The following is a 20915-nucleotide window of genomic DNA, read 5'->3' as shown; positions in this document are numbered from 1 at the left end:
ACAGTATATTGCAATGATACAACTATCACATCACAGTAGATTGCAACAATACAACTATATAATCACAGTAGATCTCAACATTACATTAACTATCACATCACAGTAGACAGCAATGTTACAATTATTGCATCACAGTAGACCGCAATAATACAACTATCACTACACAGTAGATCGCAACACTACAACTATCACATCACAGTATATTGCAATGATACAACTATCACATCACAGTAGATTGCAACAATACAACTATATAATCACAGTAGATCTCAACATTACATTAACTATCACATCACAGTAGACAGCAATGTTACAATTATTGCATCACAGTATATTGCATTAATATAACTATCACATCACAGTAGATCGCAACAATACAACTATCACATCACAGTAGGTTGCAACAATACAACTATCACATCACAGTAGACCGCAACACTACAACTATCACATTACAGTATATTGCAATAATACAACTATCACATCACAGTAGATTGCAACACTACAACTATCACATCACAGTAGATCTCAACATTACATTAACTATCACATCACAGTAGACAGCAATGTTACAATTATTGCATCACAGTATATTGCATTAATATAACTATCACATCACAGTAGATTGCAACAATACAACTATATAATCACAGTAGATCTCAACATTACATTAACTATCACATCACAGTAGACAGCAATGTTACAATTATTGCATCACAGTATATTGCATTAATATAACTATCACATCACAGTAGATCGCAACAATACAACTATCACATCACAGTAGGTTGCAACAATACAACTATCACATCACAGTAGACCGCAACACTACAACTATCACATCACAGTATATTGCAATAATACAACTATCACATCACAGGCGGTTTATAATTTTAATGAATTTTATAACTCTATAAAAAACGTAGCACAGATTTAAAACTTAACAAATATTCTTTTTTCAAACTCCAAAATAAAATTTAAAGTAAACTGAATTTAGTGCATTAACAACAATCTAAAAGTCAAATTAGTGTTTGACAAATCATGGCTTTTTAAAAAAACATAAAACTTTTAATATTATATGTTTTAGTTTTAAGAAAATAAATAGAGAGATTTCAACCAGTGAAAACAAACAGAGAAATAATGAATTTATTCTACCAAGAATATATTTTACAAACTAAGTTTCGGTCAAAGACCTCGTTAGTGCTTAAATAAATCATATTCAAAAAGAATTCTATTCGAATACGATTTATTTAAGCACTGACGAGGTCTTTGGCCGAAACTTAGTTTGTAAAGTTAGTTCTTGAAAGAATAAGTTCATAAAAATTTTTATTTCAAAACTATCAAAAAAAAACAAGTTGTTCTTTATGTTGTATTGAACATATTACAACAATAGGTATAATCATAACCTAAAGCTTGAAAACTTTTCAAGATTACGCAAAGATCAACTATTAGTCTATTATTTTTTTGTTCTTGTTGTTCTCGACACTATATGTCTACAATTATCACATATCTGTTGTTTAATTATCTAAAAAATGAACCTTTGACGCAACTCTTTTAAAGAATCAGTACTTTTTAGAGTTGTCTACGTTTACATAAATATTTTTTCTAAATGTCTTGGCCAATTTGTCTTGGTCGTTTAAAATCCATCACTCTAGGTAGAATTTTCCAACATTTTTATATACGTATTTGTATTGTTGCAATTGACTTTGATGTGATAGTTGCAGGCACGTGGCTTGGTACGTTTCTGTAAATCTACAGAAACGTATACTTATATGCGAAAATTGCTTGTATTTCAGCTTAAAACGACTCTGCTTTCTTAGCTTTAAGTATTCATTTAATTTATGCACTCCTGAGAGATAATTTCGACATGTATGTATTCTCTAGCGTTTTTAGTGTCGTAAAGATTAAACGAACTAAATACATCAAAATTGTAACATTTAGCGCGTTAAAGCTTTTAATTTGACAAAAAGCTGCATGCAAAATTGATCCTAATGGAAGCTGTAGCTTCAAAACTCAAAATCATACAATTTTATGTTACAAAAATTTGAATAACTTGTTGTTACTATTGACTACGTTAAATGTTTATAAATACGTAGATTAAATGAATATAAATGTTTTTGAGTTAAATTGTGATTTTTTTATACTTATTTTTGATAAATGTTTTCTGGGTTTATACAAGTGGCAACACATAAAGAGTCATTGGGGTTTGGAGCAAAATAAATTGCCTAGTATACACTTATCACTCGTACTTCAACATTCCATTTTTAATCTATTAACATAACTGCAGAGTTTCAGATTAAATTCAATAACATTAGAGGTAGCTGTGTTCCCGCTAAGACGTTATCACGCGTTATTTCATATGTTTAAACTTTTGTAGATTCGTAACTAGTGGGGAGCTAGCTACGTCCCTGGATAGTTGTATCGTTGCAGTCTACTGTGATTTGATATTTGTATCGTTGCGGTCTACTGTGATGTGATAGTTGTATTGATTACGGTCTACTGTGATGTGATAGTTGCGATCTACTGTGATGTGATAGTTTTATTGTTAAGATTTAATGTGATGTGATAGTTGTATCATTGCTGAATAATATAGTTTAGAACAAGGTTTCCTAAATTTTTTTTCAAATGGCCCCTTTTAGAAAAATTAAAAAAAGCTGTATCCCCCTTAACAAGATCTCTAAAAAAACTAAACTATCATTAAAAACACCTAAGACTATTTTTTTGTTCTTTATCAGCAACTCCAGATATCTACAATAAGTTCAATTTATGACCTCTTGCTCCCCACTCCTTTACTGCTCATAGCCCCGAAAAGGGCCAATTTGCCCACTTTGGGGAACCCTGCTATAAATAAACTACTGTGAATTTTATGACTGTTACATTTATGATTTTTACACCCTTATTTATGATTTTTAAATATTTCAAAGTAAGGTTCTTCAAAATTTCTGTTGTCTTTAACGGAATTTTACTTTTTTATGTGGGCAATGAAGTTTTTATAGTCAACTCGACTGATTAGAGCAACATTCTACTCGAGTACGCACTTTGAACACAGCGCAAAAGTGCGTACTCAAAAAGTTTTGGTCTATATTTACTTACGTTAAACGCAATACAAAAGTTTCAAAGGCCATGTTAAAGTTTACAGATGACTTTCACACAAAAATCCTTCAAAGCAACAATGGCCTTTAGTAGCAGCTTAAAAATTTCAAAATTTATACCATGCATCAAGGTATTGATGAACTTGCACGCATTGATGATGAAAACAGTTCAAAGGAGTATTAGAAGAAACTAACTTTATTCATAAAAAGGTGGTGTAAGCATTTAATCTGATTAATTTTTTATAGTAAAATTTGTATAAAAAACTTTAAAACCTATTTATGTTTATAAATTACAGAGCTTACAATTGCTCCTAAACATAAACTATCGTTTTTAAAGTACTTTATTTTGTAAGTTAAAAAAAATTAAAACATTTACTAAACAAAAACACGTTTTGATAAAAGATTTGATTATTAAATGAAAACGTTTGAAAATACAGCATTTAATATAAACATGTAATAGATTTTTTTGATAAATATGACTAACTGAAGTAAGCTAAAATTTTAGTAAAATTTTTTAAGTTTGCACAGCAACACAGTTTTTTTAAAAGGTTTAAGAATTTTTTAATTACTATACTTTTAGATTAATATGTATAAAGCTACCTCTAAAGTATTAAGCTATTTATTTTTAATGCTGTCAGTATATTATTTTTGACAAAAAGTTAGTATTCTTTGGTAAATATTAAAATAGATAGTTAGTATTACTGTTAGAAATATTTAAAAACACAAGTAGAAGGTACTAAGATTTCTTCCTGTATTTTTAATGAAAATAAACCAGGGGCCTGGCTATACTTTATTCTGTGGGATAGCACAATTTTTTGTCCAATTATAAAGTATTTTCTATGGTAAGTTTTAATAATACACTTTTGATAATTACAATACTGTCCATTACATAATCGTCTAAAAGGTCTTAGATTATAATTTTTTTTAGATTATTATTTTGTTTTTCATATTTGAAGTACCAGTAAAACAGGATGCAAAGTCTTATAACAATACAACATAGTAAACAGAAAAAAATATCAATAATGATATATAAAATACTTAGTCAAACGGTTCTAATTGAAATAATTTAGCTTAAAATCAAATTTAAATTAAAAACAAATAATAGTTTTAAAATAAACTAATGGCTGAGGTGAACAACTATTTTACATCTTGATAAAAAATAAAATAATTAACAAAAAACGACAAAATAGTATGTAATTCGGTTTAAGTTTCAAATTAAAATCCTTTGACGTTTAAAAACATTCAAGAAATTTTTTTTTGAAATTTTTGACTAGTTAATTTTAAATGAATTTTTTCCTTTTTCAAATATGTTACGTTCGTAATTTTTGAATTTTTATACAGTATTTAATTTTATCTCTACAAAAAAAAACTTACAAAACTACGTAATTTTTGACGTAGCTCTTTAAAAAATATAAACATAATTTTACTTTATATCAAAAATTTTACGTTTAGATATGAATTTTTAGTAAACTATTTTAAAAGAAACCCACACACAATCGGTTTTTTATTACGTATACTGCAATTTTTTATTTCAGAAGTCGCACAGGAAACCAGTCAAAGACGCCCCTGAAGTGACCAGTCTTATTTTTTAACGTTTTTATATTTAACAATAGCAAAACTTTGATTATGGTTGTTTTCTTATTCATTGAATTTTTACTTATTAATATAAACTGCATTGACTTTTGCTTATATCATGAAAAATAAGCGAAAAATAATAAAACGTTAAAAATTTATATTTTGAAACAGATATATACTTTTTTTTGTATTAAAAGCTTATATTATTCATTCTTTAATAAATCGAGGTCAAATAAAACGTTTTTATGTATTTTTAAGCGTATAAGTTTATAAGATTCTGAGCTACATATTTATTTCTTTGTTTTTTTTGTTAAATGACTTTTGGCCGATATTATAGTAAAATAGTAAATTTGGTATTATTAAATATGTAAAACAAAACTTCATATGAATTTAAAATTGTATACATAATTATTTATTAGTTATAAAACTTAAAAAAAGACAATTCTAATAGAATAAATTTTGTTAAATTCAAAAATTTCAAATGTGTTTAAAAAAAATTGTTCAATACAGACTTTCTTTATAGTTTTATGCTTATAATATTAATAAATTTTATTTAAAAAGTTTAAATTACTAAAATTACTGCTTAAACTTCATTATTTTCAGCTAATACATGTTTTCCAAATAGAAAATATATTAAAAATATTTTATAAAATTTGTTAGACTTTTTTAGTTACAAAAACAATACAAACTATTATATTTAAGCCAAACTAGTGTTGAATTTTATATGTATTTTTTCAAAGTAGGGTCAGTAAGTTTAACTTAAAAATTTAGATATAAAACAAATAGTTATAACGCTAAATTTTTGCACATAGACAAATAAGGTTCTTTTCTTTATAATTACGAACATATTTAACTTAACTTTAATTTAAAGTATTACTTTTATATTTTAGAAACATTAATATAATTTGTACTATTTTTTAACAAATTATATTTTGTTATAAACGTAAACCACAAGGTGCCGTAACAGAGCTTTATTCACCTAGGTCCGTAACGACGAAAATATAAATGAGTATGATTTTTCATTACATTATTCACTACTCAAAAGTATCCGCAAACATGGCACCAGAAAAAAAGTCCGCTCCAGCAAAAGCACCTGAGCACCCAACCTACAAGGTGATGATCATCGCAGCTGTCACTGCTTTGAAGTCTCGCAAGGGAGCTTCATCACAAGCACTGTGCAAGCATATCGAAGCCAACTACAAGGTCAAAGATGGCTTCAAAGTCCACTACAAGATGGCTCTGAAAAGACTTGTCGCCGACGGTACCGTCAGCAGAGTGAGTGGAGTCGGTGCTTCTGGATCCTTCAAACCTGGAAAGGTTGAAGCACCAAAGAAGCCAGCAAAGAAAGCATCTCCCAAAAAGGCCGCACCCAAGAAGAAGGCAACAGTTAAAAAGCCTGCCAAGAAAGCAGCAGCCAAAAAACCAGCTGCAAAGAAGCCAGTTAAAAAAGCAGCAAAGAAACCAGCTGCTAAGAAGGCTTCACCTAAGAAGAAGGCACCAAAAAAGGCCCCAGCTAAAGCCAAGAAGGTAGCAAAGAAGCCAGCGGCAAAGAAAGCCCCAAAGAAGAAATAAGTTAATTGTTGTAACAAACAGGTATTTTTTAATGCCACCTAATTTTTTGAAACTACAGAGTTGCAAGTAATATTTTTAATTAGATAATGACTAACTGTTTTGAATAGGTTTGTCGATTAAAGTTAATTTCGAGAAGTAACATTTAATACCTATAGAAAAACATGTGTTTTTATATCAACCAAAAATTACAACTGTACATTTTCACATAACTTGAACAATATTTTGTTGGAGCTGTAAATTATACTATTAAAATAAATCGACCTTATATGCTAAAAATAAAAGAAGTTGTAATTGCCAAATTTAATAGATATTATTTTGTCCTTTTTATATTCAAAGCTTTTCAGACTAAATTATTTACAATTTAAGAGCTAAAGGAAAATGCCAAGAAAACGAAAAGTATTCGCACAAAAATTTGAGCGGGATATTTAAAACGTTAAAAGTGCTCCTCTTTTCTCTCACTCTTTTTCACTCCAGGCTTTTTTTGCATGTGAGAGAATTGCCTGATTTTACTGCTTTCTTATATCTGCTGTAAAGCTATTTTGAGTTTCTTAACTTAAATGAACTTTTGCTTTATTTTAAGTTTTGTCTCGGTAATAATGACTTCTAAAACTTCGCTTTACCCTACTGTTTTTTGTAACATAAATATTTGAAGTAATAATTATATATATATATTAAAATTAAGAAAATACGTTATTATAAAACAAAGCTTAATTTTGTTTTATTTTTGATTTTTTTCTTCTTTACTTTAAAAAAACTTATAAGAATTCTTTCAAATTAAAAAAAATTCAAATTCAAAGCTAACTTTTGTCTTTAAAAGTTATAAAAGACAAAATGATAATTTTCATATTTTAAACAAATATATATATATATATATATATATATATATATATAAATTTTATAGTTTTAAATTTCCTTTACTGAAGATTTACAGTTACAAACAAAAAAGTCTCGTTTATTTCATATGGCTTAACATTTATTATCTAATAAATAAAGTATATGTTACGAACCTAACCAATATAAATATTAAATCTTTTCTGATACCAATGCTTAAAACTAGAAATGTTATTAACTTATTATTAGTTACTCTATGAAGTTTTACAGTTTATAAAGCTGTTTGAAATGATAAAAATACTAAGAAAAACATTTAATTAAAATAACGTTTAGTTGAAAAAAATGAAAACCTTTTCGAATTTATTACAATAGAAAAAAAAGCAAGTTAAAAATTTTTAATTACGTGAAAATTTTAGAATGTAAATCTTACAATTAAAGAACTGGAAATGCATTAGTTTTTTGGTTTGTTATATAAAAAACTATAAAATCTATGAACGTAACTAATGGTAAAAATATAAAATAAATACTGAAAAGCTTGTGTAAAATTAGCTTTATACAACTAAATGTAAAAACAGATAAGTTTCTGAAATCTAGCGGCCAAGTTTCAAGAAATTTAAGTATTTGCAAAACAGTTTGAGCAGGAAGTTTTGAACGATTAATTTCTGCTCTCTCACTCTTCAATTTCTATCACTTTAGTGTGTTTAACGATCGTGCTTATGAGAGATATATTGTTTGCATGTTCTCTCATATTTTTAAGTAAACTAAACACTAGGTGGCTAATCCATGTTTAAACGCGGTTCGTAACGCTCGCTACTGTGTATAAATATTGTATTTTGAGCAAATAATTCATTCATTCAACATGTCAGGTCGTGGTAAAGGAGGAAAAGGTTTGGGAAAAGGAGGCGCCAAACGCCATCGCAAAGTCCTTCGTGATAACATCCAGGGTATCACCAAGCCCGCCATTCGCCGATTGGCTCGTCGAGGCGGTGTCAAGCGTATTTCAGGCTTGATCTACGAAGAAACTCGTGGTGTGCTGAAAGTATTCTTGGAAAACGTTGTTCGTGATGCAGTCACTTACACCGAGCATGCCAAGCGTAAAACTGTCACCGCTTTGGATGTTGTATACGCATTGAAGCGTCAAGGACGTACTTTGTACGGATTCGGAGGTTAATAACACAATACACCTCGGCTCTTTTAAGAGCCACCCAAACTAAATAAAGTACATTCAAAATTTATTTATTTTAACAATAAATAAGTATAAAAACTTAGTGTCTTATAGCCAAAAATTAAATGTTTTTTCTATTAGATTTTTTTAACGTAATGTAGAAAACCTTTTACAAATATTATTCAGGCTAAACAAATTAGTATATTTAACCGTTCCTAAGGTTTTGTCAGAGCCAGATGTCAATTAGTTATAAAAACAAGAGAAAGTTTAAAAAGAGAGAAAAAAAATTGTCACTAATAGGCGCTCTTTTTTTCTTCTAGCCGAGGTTCGTAGTTACACCATATATTAAGAAACTTATAAAAATATTCATCATTCACAATGGCAGCATCCAAAGGTAGCAAGAAAGCAGTAAAGAACGTCCCAGCTGACGGCAAGAAGAAGCGCAGGGCTCGTCGCAAAGAAAGCTTCAGCATCTACGTGTACAAAGTGCTCAAGCAAGTACACCCCGATACTGGAATTTCCAGCAAGGCCATGAGCATCATGAACTCTTTCGTCAACGACATCTTCGAGCGCATTGCCGCCGAAGCTTCACGTTTGGCTCACTACAACAAGCGTTCAACCATCAGCAGTCGCGAAATTCAAACTGCTGTTCGTCTGTTGTTGCCCGGTGAGTTGGCTAAACACGCCGTCTCTGAAGGTACTAAAGCAGTCACCAAGTACACCAGCTCCAAATAAATAATTTGTTCTCAAATCAGGCTCTTTTAAGAGCCACTCATACTTCGTGAAGTATATGAACTATCAATGTAAGTAATATATGCGAGTTCAGATTCATTCAGCTTAAAAAATATATTTACTACACGTCGTAAATAAAAATATTCTAGAAATTTTTTTCGTCGACTAAGCCTTTTTTACAGAAGATAAATAAAAAAAATTCATTTGTGAAAAATTCACGTTAAATGTTGTTTTTGAAAACTTTATTGTTTTTAACTTTAATTAAAACTTTTTTTAGAATTTTTTTTTATACAGTTTGTATGTACAAAAGTTTAATTGTCAAAGCAAAATTACAAATGGATTTAAAAATATTGATTTGTCGAATAAAGTTGATTTCAAAAGGTTACTAAGTATAAGAGTCAATACTTAAAGTTTAGGAAATAATAACCGCTTGTTAACTACTTTGAGCGGGAAATTTTTGACTTAAAAAGTTCTCATCTTTTACTCTTTATTATCTTGCACTCTGTTTACACTGTAATTTTAAGCGCAGTTTACAACACTCGCTCCTTCGTTTGTCATAATTAGTGTTGAAACTATTTCTTAGTCATTGAAAGTTTTAGTGAGGAAATTTTAGACTAAAAACCAAAATTTGTCATACAGATGTTTAGTTTTACACATATACTTTCATATTTTATAAAGTTTTGAACTTTGACTTGTTACATATTAAATAAAATTTTTGTTTAATTTAGTTTAAAACATCTTTGAACGTGAATAATAAAAACATTTTTTACGCAATGCATGGCTTTATATCTTTTTTTCAAATTACTTTTTATTAATTTTAAGTTTACGAAAGTTCTAACCTCTGCAGTGTATTTTAACCTTGTCATAATATTATTATACAATGAACATGCTAAAAAACGACTGTTGAATATCATTTCAACTTATGAATAACACATCTGTTTCGTAAGCTATATTTATTTATTATAATTTTCGTATGGGGTAGAAAAGTTAACTTTTTTTCAAAGTTTGAATTTTAAAGAAATATAAAATCTAACAAAAATATAATCAAGTCTGTATTTTAAAATCTAGAGTGACATTTAACTAATTACTTTTATTTTACTAATAAAACAGCTACTACTTAACTTTTATGTGTGCTTTTTCAATAAAAAAAAAGAAAACAGTATTTCTTTAACAATGTTAGATTCAATTTGACAAAAACTTTATTTTTTTCTCAACTTTAGTAACTAGTTCTAAAATTTATAGTGCTGAAATACAATCTTTAAATTGTATTCTTTGTCTTTACTATTTTTCAAAAACTTTTTTGACGCGTTTTTAAAATTTATTTTACTTTTTCACATTCTGTATAAAATATCTATAATCGTTTACTTAAAATAAAAGGTAATCAAATGAGTTGACTACGTATCAATAAAACTTTTTTTCTGAACTAAGTTGCTTTCTTTCATAACTATTAATTTTTTTTATTTTTTCTTCAAAAAGTAAAAGGTTAATATAACAATTGTCTTTATAATAATGTTATAAAGTTCGTTAAAATACTTAAAAACACATTTGATAACTTACCAAAAATGAATGTCAGTATTTCAAACTACTTGTATTAGTTTTTGTAGGCCACAAACTAATTGCTTAATAACGGTGGAATCTATTAAATAAACAAGCAATTAATCAAAAGCTACAAACTTAAATTGTTAATTAACTTTTAGAACTTTGGTTTTAGTGAACATTTTTTAGTTTAAGGCGCAATTCTAATTTACTGTTTAACTTTTCAATGAGCTATTTAGAATAAAAAAATCCAATAGAAATATCAGTAAGTTTTGTAATTTAAAACTTCTAACACGTAAATTTATAAAAAAAAAATGTTCTATTAAACATTCAACAGTCGCAAAATTCAAACTGCTGTTCGTCTGTTGTTGCCCGGTGAGTTGGTTAAACACGCCGTCTCTGAAGGTACCAAAGCAGTCACCAAGTACACCAGCTCTAAATATACGGTTTACTACAAACCAGGTCCTTTTATGGGCCACTTAAACTATAATACGAATATAATTTAACTGTTTAAATAATAAATTAACACCTTGCTAACTTCGATTCTTGCAACTAATAAATTTTTCTTCACTATACATCATATACATATAAATAGTAATATAAAGTATGTTCCTTTAGTCCAGTAATCCAAATTTATAGAAGTTAAATAATGAATTTTAATTGGTGAAACAGTTAATTTTATTTATCAGATATTTATTTATATTAAATTATAATGTTTTTTTATACATCTAATTTTATACATAGAAAAATTATAGCTGTCAAAGCACACTTGGCAAACTTATAAAGTGAAATTTTAAAAATCTGCGTTAGTTGAATACAACTTTAACTCAAATTGATACTGAGAAAGTATTTCCCATATTAGGGTTTAGAAATTCACAAACGCTTGTTAACTGATTTGAGCGGGAAATTTTAAACATACAAAACTCTCAACTTTTACTCTTTTTTATCTTTCACTCTGGTTACAATGTGCTTTTAAGTGCTAGTTCCAAAACTCACTCTTTCATATGTTCAATTTGGCGTTGAAAGGTTTTCTTAGTAAGCGAAAATTTAAGTAATTTTTTTTTGACTAAACAGATATTTATAAAATACAAATCTTTACTCTTAACACACATAAAATAGTCTTATATATATCTATTAAAACTAATGTAAACTTATTTTAAAATTTAGACTTTAGTTTGATATATTTAAATAAGTTGTTTTCAAATTTGTAAAAATAATTTTTCGACGTTAATCAAATAGAATAGACTTATTTAACAAAGCTTTATAATATAACTTTTTTTTCTTATAACAATTTATTTACTACATATTTATTTTAAGTTATTCTAAGAGTATTTAAACTTTAACATAGTATGGTCATTTATTTAATAACAATAACTATAAAGGCTTTAATAGTAAGATAAAAGAATATTTTTTTAATTTAATGTATCCTTTAAATAGTTAACACTCTTTTCTGAATAAAACAACTACTGTGCTTTTTTATGTGCTTTTTCAAAATAAATTTTAAAGAAAATACTATTTATTTAAAATATTGTAAAAATTAGTTTGACGAGTAAAAAAGTTGTTAAAAAACTTCATAAACATTTTTTTTTATAAACTTTTAGTGTAGAAATATATTCTACAGACAGTGTTCTTTGCTTTTGCATGTTATTAAAACGCAGTTTCGACAGTTTACTAATTAAGTTAAAGTTTTGGTGGACTTCAAAAACTTGTTTTACATTTTTACATTAGTCATAAAATCGATCAACGTGTAGTTTAAAATAAAAGTTTATTAAATAAATCGACGACGCGTCAACATAACTTTTATTTGTTTAAACTGAGTTAGTATTTTTATTATAAACTTTTTTTTGGAAGTTTATAAGTGAAAGTCTAATTATTAAACCTCATAATAATAATTTTTACGAAGTTGTTAAAATATAAAAGAACAATACAACTTTTTCAACTATTTTAAATAAAACCACTGTCAGTAACTGAAGTAATTTGTATTAATTTTCGTAAATCGCATAAAACGTTTGATGATGCTATAAGCTAAAAAATCAAAAAAATATGGAATCCTAAAGCTGATATCATTAGTTAGTTTTTAAAACTTTTGTTTAAGAGTATATAGTTGTTTAATAAAACTTTAACTACTTTTTTACCTTTCAACAAAATCGGCGAAACGTTTTTCGGTTGTGACTGACTGATGAGTCCTAATAAGGACGAAACCGGTCTCAGTCTACCGAAACTTGTGGTCTGATGATCGAATTGGCATGATCAACACTTTTTTACCTAGTTTTAAAGTTAGTAAAAACGAACAGAATGTATAACTTTAATTTTATATTTAACCAATATAAGTAGCAATAAGTTTTAAATTTTAAAATTTCTAAAATTTAATTTTCTTTTAAAGATTTTTTTAAGTGTTATAAGTCAAAGTAATTTTTCTTGAAAATTGAGTCAAAAAAAAGTTACAGAGAAACGAAAAGCTTTACAAAGTTAATAAACAATTTCCTTTTTTTACTGAAAGAATGTACAAATAAGTAAATAAAAAACATCTATGCTATATATAATTTGTTGAATTACAACAAAAAAAAAACGCTCAAAATGTTTGGTCCTAGGGCCTGGTGCACCAAAACACTTTTCAGTTATCGAGTCGTACATCACTTGGATACCTTTTAACGTCTTGTCCAGGATGCAGTAAATATCTAAGCTGACTGGTTTTTATTATAAAAGTTTAATTGAAAATTTATGCTCTTAAAATAGTCGAACAAACATTTTAAAAACTGATAAAGCAATAAATAAGTATATATACTATACAGTATTAACAAAAAATAGTACAATTAGACTATATTTTTACAAAAGTAATGTAAATATCTAAGCTGACTGCTTTTTATCATAAAATCTAATTCAAAATTTATGCTGTTTAAATAGTCGAACAAAAATTTTACAAACTGATAAAGCAATAAATAAGTATATACTATATAGTATAAACAAAAAATAGTACAGTTAGACCATATTTTTATACAAAAGTATTGTTTTGTGTTTAAGTTTTCATTTACATCGTGATTTTGTTAGCAAAAGAAAACCTCAGCCATCATAACTGTTAGTTTCGCCTAAAACTACAAACCTTAAAAATTAAATAAATTAACAAACAGTTACGCTCAGAAGACGAGTGTTGTATAATGTGTACTTAATGTTTCATTTTTTGCGAACACTTAAAAAAAAGAACCAATTAACAAAGTAAAAAAAAATACCTAACAAAGTTTTTAAAGTTTCAAATTTAAGTGCAGATATCTCACGCCTGAAGTTGATAAACACATAATCTACTCAATCGTTAAAACAGCATAGAAAAATCGACAAAATAAATAAAGGTTGTTTTTTAGCAGGTATGGGTAGTTGTAATAGTTTTACAAAAAAAACTCATATAAAAAGAAAAATTAAATGAAGAAAGATAACTTATGTAGTTTTTAATCTTTTTAAAATAGTTAAAGATTTTAGAAAAAAAGAAGTTAAATTAAGTAAAACTAATGAAGTTAGCGTAAACATTACATTAAAATAAAAGCTTTATTTTAAGTTCTTTCTTTCTTTTTATTAAATTTTTGACCGCTAAGTGGCCTATCGATATTTAAAGGAGTTAAAATGGTTTTATGCAGAACTTTTTAACGTTTTTAATGCTCTTTTTTTTGTTGTTATTTACCTCTGGCTTTTTATCTAGTATTTAGAAAACGTATTTTCGAGTTATTATTACACTAACGGGCCAGTACTTGTTTATATTTAGTTATATAAAACTAATATGTAATTTTCTAAGTAATAAGGGTTTTTAACAGTTTAAGATTTTTTAAAATGTCATAGTATTTAATTTTACTATTTAGTAACACATTTTACTATTTAGTAAATGTACAGAAAATGATACTAATCTTATATATAAGATTAGCCATTAAAAAGTAACAAACGTTATTATTACCAGAGTTTTAAATGACCAACGTATCTAAATTATAAATTAGTTAGTTATATAAAAGAAGTTGTTTTAAATTTTTTTAATTTGATAATACTGTACTGTTTATATGTTGTATGAATTGACGTACCTTGTGTAGATTTGGAGGTTAAATATAATATCGAAGTATAATTCAGTTCTGAAAAGAGTCACCTTAACTAAATTGATTGATGTAATGCATTGATATTGTTGTTTTTCAATATATTTTCATATTATTTTCAAGATAGTGCTTTAACCAGAATTTTAAACAGAAAACTTTATTCTTTTCTTGTGCAGTTTATGTAAATTGTTAACTAATCATTAGTACTTATTTTAAGCTGATGCTTATAAGAAAATTATTTACTCACGAATCATAATATTTTTAATTTAGAAAAAAAAAATTGAAATTTAACTTTGAAGTGTTTACAAAAAAGTAAAATGTAAATAAAAATCAAGCAAGTTTTAAAAATATGATTGATTTTTTGTAATCTTAAAAATTTATTTCTATTTGTACGAAATTACAATAGTTAAACGTTTTTGTCTGATTTTTATTCAAAAACATTTGAAATATAATTTTTAAGTCAATAGTTATAGTTAAGTTTGTAATATTTTGCTGACTTGACATTACTTTATGTTTAATAAACTAATAAATAATATGAAACACTTATACTATTTTCCGCACTTTATAATAATTGATTACTGCTTTATAAACTAGTAAAATACTATAATTTAGTTATTAATTGAAATACTACAACTATAAAGTTAACTTTAAAAAGTTAGATAATATCATAATTTAAATACCAAAAGCTTTTTTAAGTTTAAGTCTAGTATCGTATTACTCCTACGTTTAGTACAATAGGAAGTTTATAAATAAGAAAAAAAGTGAGTTAAAGTTATTTTAGAATTTAACCTATATTTTGAAGTAAATACGGAAATATCAGCTTTAACTCGGCCTCTTTATTGATTTGGATGTCTCAATTTATAGTTATAGTATATGTTTGTTTAATAAAAACTTTAATTTTTCTATTTAAACTTTTATCGTAATTTTTTTTTTTTAGTTTTTGTAAATGGTTAGTGATCTGATCACTTTGTGCGTGGTTATATAAACATATGTACATACTTGTTTTTTGTTTATTGTTTAGAAATAAAACACAATTATTATGTTTGAAAATTTTATTTAACTTAAAATTATTTTATATTCTCTATATAATGAGAGAAAATTGTATAAAATGGTAAATCTACTTAAACTAAATTTTAGAAAAAAAGCGTTAATCATAAAAAAATTAAGATAAGTTTTAATGTTTTACTTCTAACATTTAATTTGTTGCTATTGAAAACCTAAATCACTAAAAACTATAAATTGTATACTTCAAATGGCGATTTTAAAAATTCTGGAACATATGTTTCACAAAGCTTTAATTTTTCATAGAGCTTTGATCATCAGCCAGTTAAATTCAAAATACAAAGCACTGTACTAAACAAAGATACAAAAGTTATGCAAAAAAACAAAAAACAGTATGACGTAATATTGTACATTACAAATATTCAGTACCAAAATTAAAGCTTTGTGAAACATATGTTCCAGAATTTTTAAAATCGCCATTTGAATAAATTATTTAAAAGCCCTTCAAGTGGGCTCAGTTGAAAGTGTTTACGTTTAAACATTAACCTTATTTTATATATATATATATATATATATACATATATATATATGTATTAAAACAGTAGGTTGAAAAAGAAGTTTAATATTTATATTATTTTTTTTTTGAAAACATATGTATTTTCAACACAACTCATTAGATTTAAGAAAATGGTAAATGATTAAAAAAAAAAAAATGAGAGATTTTTTTGTTTATATTGTTAAATTTACTTCTTTAATAATTTGAGAGAAGTTAATTGCCAATCATTAGTGGGCGCTAATGCTATTTTGTTAGCCGAGGTTCGTAACTAATAGAATATAAAGCAAATATTGCCTAAGATTTGTTATTCATCAAAGCATCATGTCAGGACGTGGAAAGGGAGCAAAAACCAAATCCAAGCCAAAGAGCCGTTCATCACGCGCTGGACTTCAGTTTCCAGTCGGTCGTATTCACCGTCTGCTGAGAAACGGTAACTACAGCGAACGTGTTGGTGCCGGAGCACCAGTCTACTTGGCTGCAGTATTGGAATACTTGAGCGCTGAAGTACTCGAGTTGGCTGGAAATGCTGCTCGTGACAACAAGAAGTCTCGTATCATTCCCCGTCACCTTCAACTTGCCATCCGCAACGACGAAGAGTTGAACAAATTATTGGGAGGAGTTACCATCGCTCAAGGAGGTGTATTGCCAAACATCCAATCTGTTCTTCTGCCAAAGAAGACCGCAAAGAAAGCTTAAGTATCTACGATACTAAAAGCAGGTCCTTTTAAGGGCCACCTAAATTTAGCTTAAGTCAATTTTTCGGAAGTTAGTTGTTAGAATGTAATAAATTAACATTTTAGTTTAGGTTCGTTAGTGGGATAAAAAATTTGTTATAAATAATGAAGTACAATGGTTTAGCAGATAATAATTTGTACTACTATTTTTATACTTCGTTAATAGTATGAAAATAAATATTATAAACTTTGTTCTAATTTATTTTGTAAATGGTTTTTTAGTTAATTAGTGAAAGTTCTTTATAAAGTAGTTGAGTTTTTTTAGTATTTATTTTGTTAAAACTTATATATTTTATGTTTATTGCTTAAAATTAATAAATTATTAGAAAATTTTAGTTTAACTAAAAGTCTATTTCATAATTACAATTTGTTTTTAATCAATAAAAATTAATATAAAACATAAATGTTTAATTATTAAGACTTAAGATCTCGTTAACATACAAAAACATTTAAACCACCTTAAGCGGGAAGTTTTAAGCGTATTTTATCCTCCTTTTCGCTCTTTAATATCCTTTACTCTATTTCCCTTGCGATTTTAAGCGCAATTTTCAAATTTTTTTATACTCTCATGCATAAAATTCAAATTTGGTATTACTCATTAGAATTACCAGCGGTGAAATTTTTTACTCAAGTTTTTAGGTATGTTCCAGCAAAAACAGGTTGCAAAAATCTTGTCGATTTATAGTTTTACATTATGAAAATTATAAAAAACTTGTTTTTTTATCTATATTATACGCAAAAACACTTTATATTCTAAGTTGTCATTTTACGAGCAACTTTCAACATTTAATTACTTTTTCTTTACTGTAGACGTAAGGCTTAGTAATTTAGTAAAATTTAGTGAGAAATAAAAGTGTTAATAAAAGTTCTATAGCTGGTTAATTAAATCTACAAATATTCATAAAACAAACTACAGCTAAGTACAGTTTTTTTTCATTTATAACTAACAGCTTCATGATATCTTATAAAATTTTTAAATATTTAAGAAATAAAAAATAACAAAACAACAATATTTAAAATCTATATTAATTCCAGTCGAGAAAATAAGTTGTCTTAATATTGGAAGCATATACTAGGAGCGTTGCTTTGGTCGAGTGTTAGAGAGAAGCTCCACTTTGAAAAACACACTATAATACTATAAAAAAGTTTTTTTTTTTTGATATAGCTTATTTACAAACGATTATTGTAAGTGTAGTACTTTATCTCTCTAAAATAGTTTCATACAGTTATAAAGTTAAAAGGTTTGTTAAATACTTGTAAATTTATCGAACTACTTAACAGAAAACATACCATGCGTCGCCAAAGGTACACATTAGTATAAAGTTAAGCTCACAAAGTATAAAAGAAATAAAAAAAACAGTTTACGCGCAAATTTTGGCGAGAAAATTGAAAATCTCGATTTTTTTTAATTCTCTCATTATTTTGAGTGCTAAGCAGTCGTCTTTATGAGAGAGATTAACTAATTATTTTTTCTATTCCCTCGTTTAATTAAGTAAACTAAACACTAGGTGGCTAATCCATGTTTAAACGCGGTTCGTAACTCTCGCTACTGTGTATAAATACCGTAGTTTCAGCCACAATATTATACATTAAACATGTCAGGTCGTGGTAAAGGAGGAAAAGGTTTGGGAAAAGGAGGCGCGAAACGTCATCGCAAAGTCCTTCGTGATAACATCCAGGGTATCACCAAGCCCGCCATTCGCCGATTGGCTCGTCGAGGCGGTGTCAAGCGTATTTCAGGCTTGATCTACGAAGAAACTCGTGGTGTGCTGAAAGTATTCTTGGAAAACGTTGTTCGTGATGCAGTCACTTACACCGAGCATGCCAAGCGTAAGACTGTCACCGCTTTGGATGTCGTATACGCATTGAAGCGTCAAGGACGTACTTTGTACGGATTCGGAGGTTAATTACACCATACACCTCGGCTCTTTTAAGAGCCACCCAATGAATTTTATACGTTTGATTTTCTTCTAAAACGAAAAGTAATAAAAATTTTAGGTATTAATGGCTTAATATACATATTGTTGAAAAATACTATTGATATATATTTTTTTCAAAGTAAATAGATTGGTTTGTTATGACAATAAACTTCAAATTTTATAAAGTATTTTTTATATACTAAACGACCGTTTGTATGGTTTTATCTGAGCCTGATGTCAATTAGTTAAGAAAACGAGAGAAGAGTTAAAACTCTCATTTTCTTCTAGCCGAGGTTCGTAACTTCATAATATATAAAGCAACTCCGCTAAAAAGTTATCATTCATCCACAATGGCAGCATCCAAAGGTAGCAAGAAAGCAGTTAAGAACGTCCCAGCTGAAGGTAAGAAGAAGCGCAGGGCTCGTCGCAAGGAAAGCTTCAGCATCTACGTGTACAAAGTGCTCAAGCAAGTACACCCCGATACTGGAATTTCCAGCAAGGCCATGAGCATCATGAACTCTTTCGTCAACGACATCTTCGAGCGCATTGCCGCCGAAGCTTCACGTTTGGCTCACTACAACAAGCGTTCAACCATCAGCAGTCGCGAGATTCAAACTGCAGTTCGTCTGTTGTTGCCCGGTGAGTTGGCCAAACACGCAGTCTCTGAAGGTACCAAAGCAGTTACCAAGTACACCAGCTCCAAATAAATGGTTTATAACAACCAGGCTCTTTTAAGAGCCACCCATATATGTGTTATACATACTTAAAAACTTAGGCATGAGTACTTAAAAATCTTTTTATTATAATTTTTTATATAATTTTTCTAAAACTTGTATTTTTTAGTACCTTTTTTTATATCTAGCTCTTGACATAAGCTTGTTCTGTTTAAACAGTTAGATCTAACATTGTCTAACAGATACTTTTTAACTTAACTTTGGTGCTTTAAAAACTTAAATGATATAAAACTCAGTTTGTAATAAGTCGTAAGTAACAATTAGCACTGCAAAATTGTTAGTATTTTTTAAACTTTATTTTACATTTAACTTAAGATATTTCAAAATAATACTTACACTTTAAAAGTTTTTTATAGTTCTACTAGTATTTATACAAAGAAAAAAAAAATTAAATAGTTAAACTATAGCAAAACTACTAAAGCTGTGTAACTCTCTACCGCTTTCAGTGTATATTATGTTTGCTTCGCCAACGTTCGTTACGCCTATAGTTTCAGTATAATTTGTCTTCTATGGTTGTAAAATTATCACTTCATCATGGCTCGCACAAAGCAAACCGCCCGCAAATCAACTGGAGGAAAAGCACCCCGCAAGCAACTCGCCACCAAGGCTGCACGCAAAAGTGCACCAGCAACTGGAGGTGTCAAGAAGCCTCATCGGTACCGCCCAGGTACCGTTGCTCTTCGTGAGATCCGTCGTTACCAAAAGTCCACCGAGCTTTTGATCCGCAAGTTGCCATTCCAACGTCTTGTGCGCGAAATCGCTCAAGATTTCAAGACTGATTTGCGTTTCCAAAGCAGTGCAGTCATGGCACTTCAAGAAGCTGCTGAAGCTTACTTGGTCGGGCTTTTCGAGGACACCAACTTGTGCGCTATCCACTCAAAGAGGGTAACCATCATGCCCAAAGACATCCAACTAGCCCGTCGTATCCGCGGTGAACGTGCTTAAATTGTTCTTTTTGAACTGGCTCTTATAAGAGCCACCTTTTGTATTTGATAATACTTAAATAATATTGTGGTTCGTTCAAACTAATAGCTTGTAACACGCTTAAATATGGTAAACTTAATTAATAATATGATTTAGCTTTACTTAGCATATATTAGACTATACACAAATAAACATGTTCAAGCACAGTTTTATTAATTTTAGTTAAACAAATCTTAAGCGTTTATCATATTACCTGCTAAATAAATCTAGAAAAATAACCAAACAAACTTTAGTCGAGTATGTAAAGTTTGAGCTTCAAATGATAGTAAAAAACTGTTGTGCGTAAAAGCTAAAAACTTTACAAATGCTTTCAAACAACTTTAAGCAGGACATTTTCAACTAACAAAATGCTCGTTTTCTACTCTTTGTTATCCTTCACTCTTTTCACTAGTTACTTTGAGCGCAAGTGGCTTGTT

The 20915-nt window shown here is 28.1% G+C and overlaps 6 protein-coding genes across 6 annotated transcripts; all 6 read left to right on the top strand.

Moving 5' to 3' along the window:
* The first annotated feature begins 5783 nt into the window (after positions 1-5783).
* On the top strand, positions 5784-8970 carry LOC145843869 (uncharacterized). Its single transcript, XM_082951126.1, has 2 exons — positions 5784-6194; positions 8677-8970. Exons 1-2 carry the CDS (start codon positions 5784-5786, stop codon positions 8968-8970), a joined length of 705 nt encoding a protein of 234 aa, XP_082807252.1.
* Positions 7930-8241, top strand: LOC145843871 (histone H4). Its single transcript, XM_082951129.1, has one exon. The coding sequence runs from the start codon at positions 7930-7932 to the stop codon at positions 8239-8241; it is 312 nt and encodes a 103-aa protein (XP_082807255.1).
* Positions 8971-16449: 7479 nt separating the features above from the next.
* LOC145843870 (histone H2A-like) lies at positions 16450-16824 on the top strand. The gene has a single exon (XM_082951128.1). It carries the CDS (start codon positions 16450-16452, stop codon positions 16822-16824), a length of 375 nt encoding a protein of 124 aa, XP_082807254.1.
* Positions 16825-18457: 1633 nt separating this feature from the next.
* Positions 18458-18769, top strand: LOC145844674 (histone H4). The gene has a single exon (XM_082952083.1). It carries the CDS (start codon positions 18458-18460, stop codon positions 18767-18769), a length of 312 nt encoding a protein of 103 aa, XP_082808209.1.
* A 359-nt stretch (positions 18770-19128) lies between these two features.
* Positions 19129-19488, top strand: LOC145844623 (histone H2B 7-like). The gene has a single exon (XM_082952020.1). The coding sequence runs from the start codon at positions 19132-19134 to the stop codon at positions 19486-19488; it is 357 nt and encodes a 118-aa protein (XP_082808146.1). The 5' UTR covers positions 19129-19131.
* Positions 19489-20049: 561 nt separating this feature from the next.
* On the top strand, positions 20050-20460 carry LOC145844622 (histone H3-like). The gene has a single exon (XM_082952019.1). The coding sequence runs from the start codon at positions 20050-20052 to the stop codon at positions 20458-20460; it is 411 nt and encodes a 136-aa protein (XP_082808145.1).
* The last annotated feature ends 455 nt before the right edge of the window (positions 20461-20915 follow it).

This window comes from Thalia democratica, chromosome 9, assembly GCF_965202585.1.
Source record: "Thalia democratica chromosome 9, ktThaDemo2.hap1.1, whole genome shotgun sequence".
Lineage (NCBI taxonomy): Eukaryota > Metazoa > Chordata > Thaliacea > Salpida > Salpidae > Thalia > Thalia democratica.
Note: the sequence above shows the minus strand (reverse complement) of the source record. Positions and strands in the feature narration are given on the sequence as shown.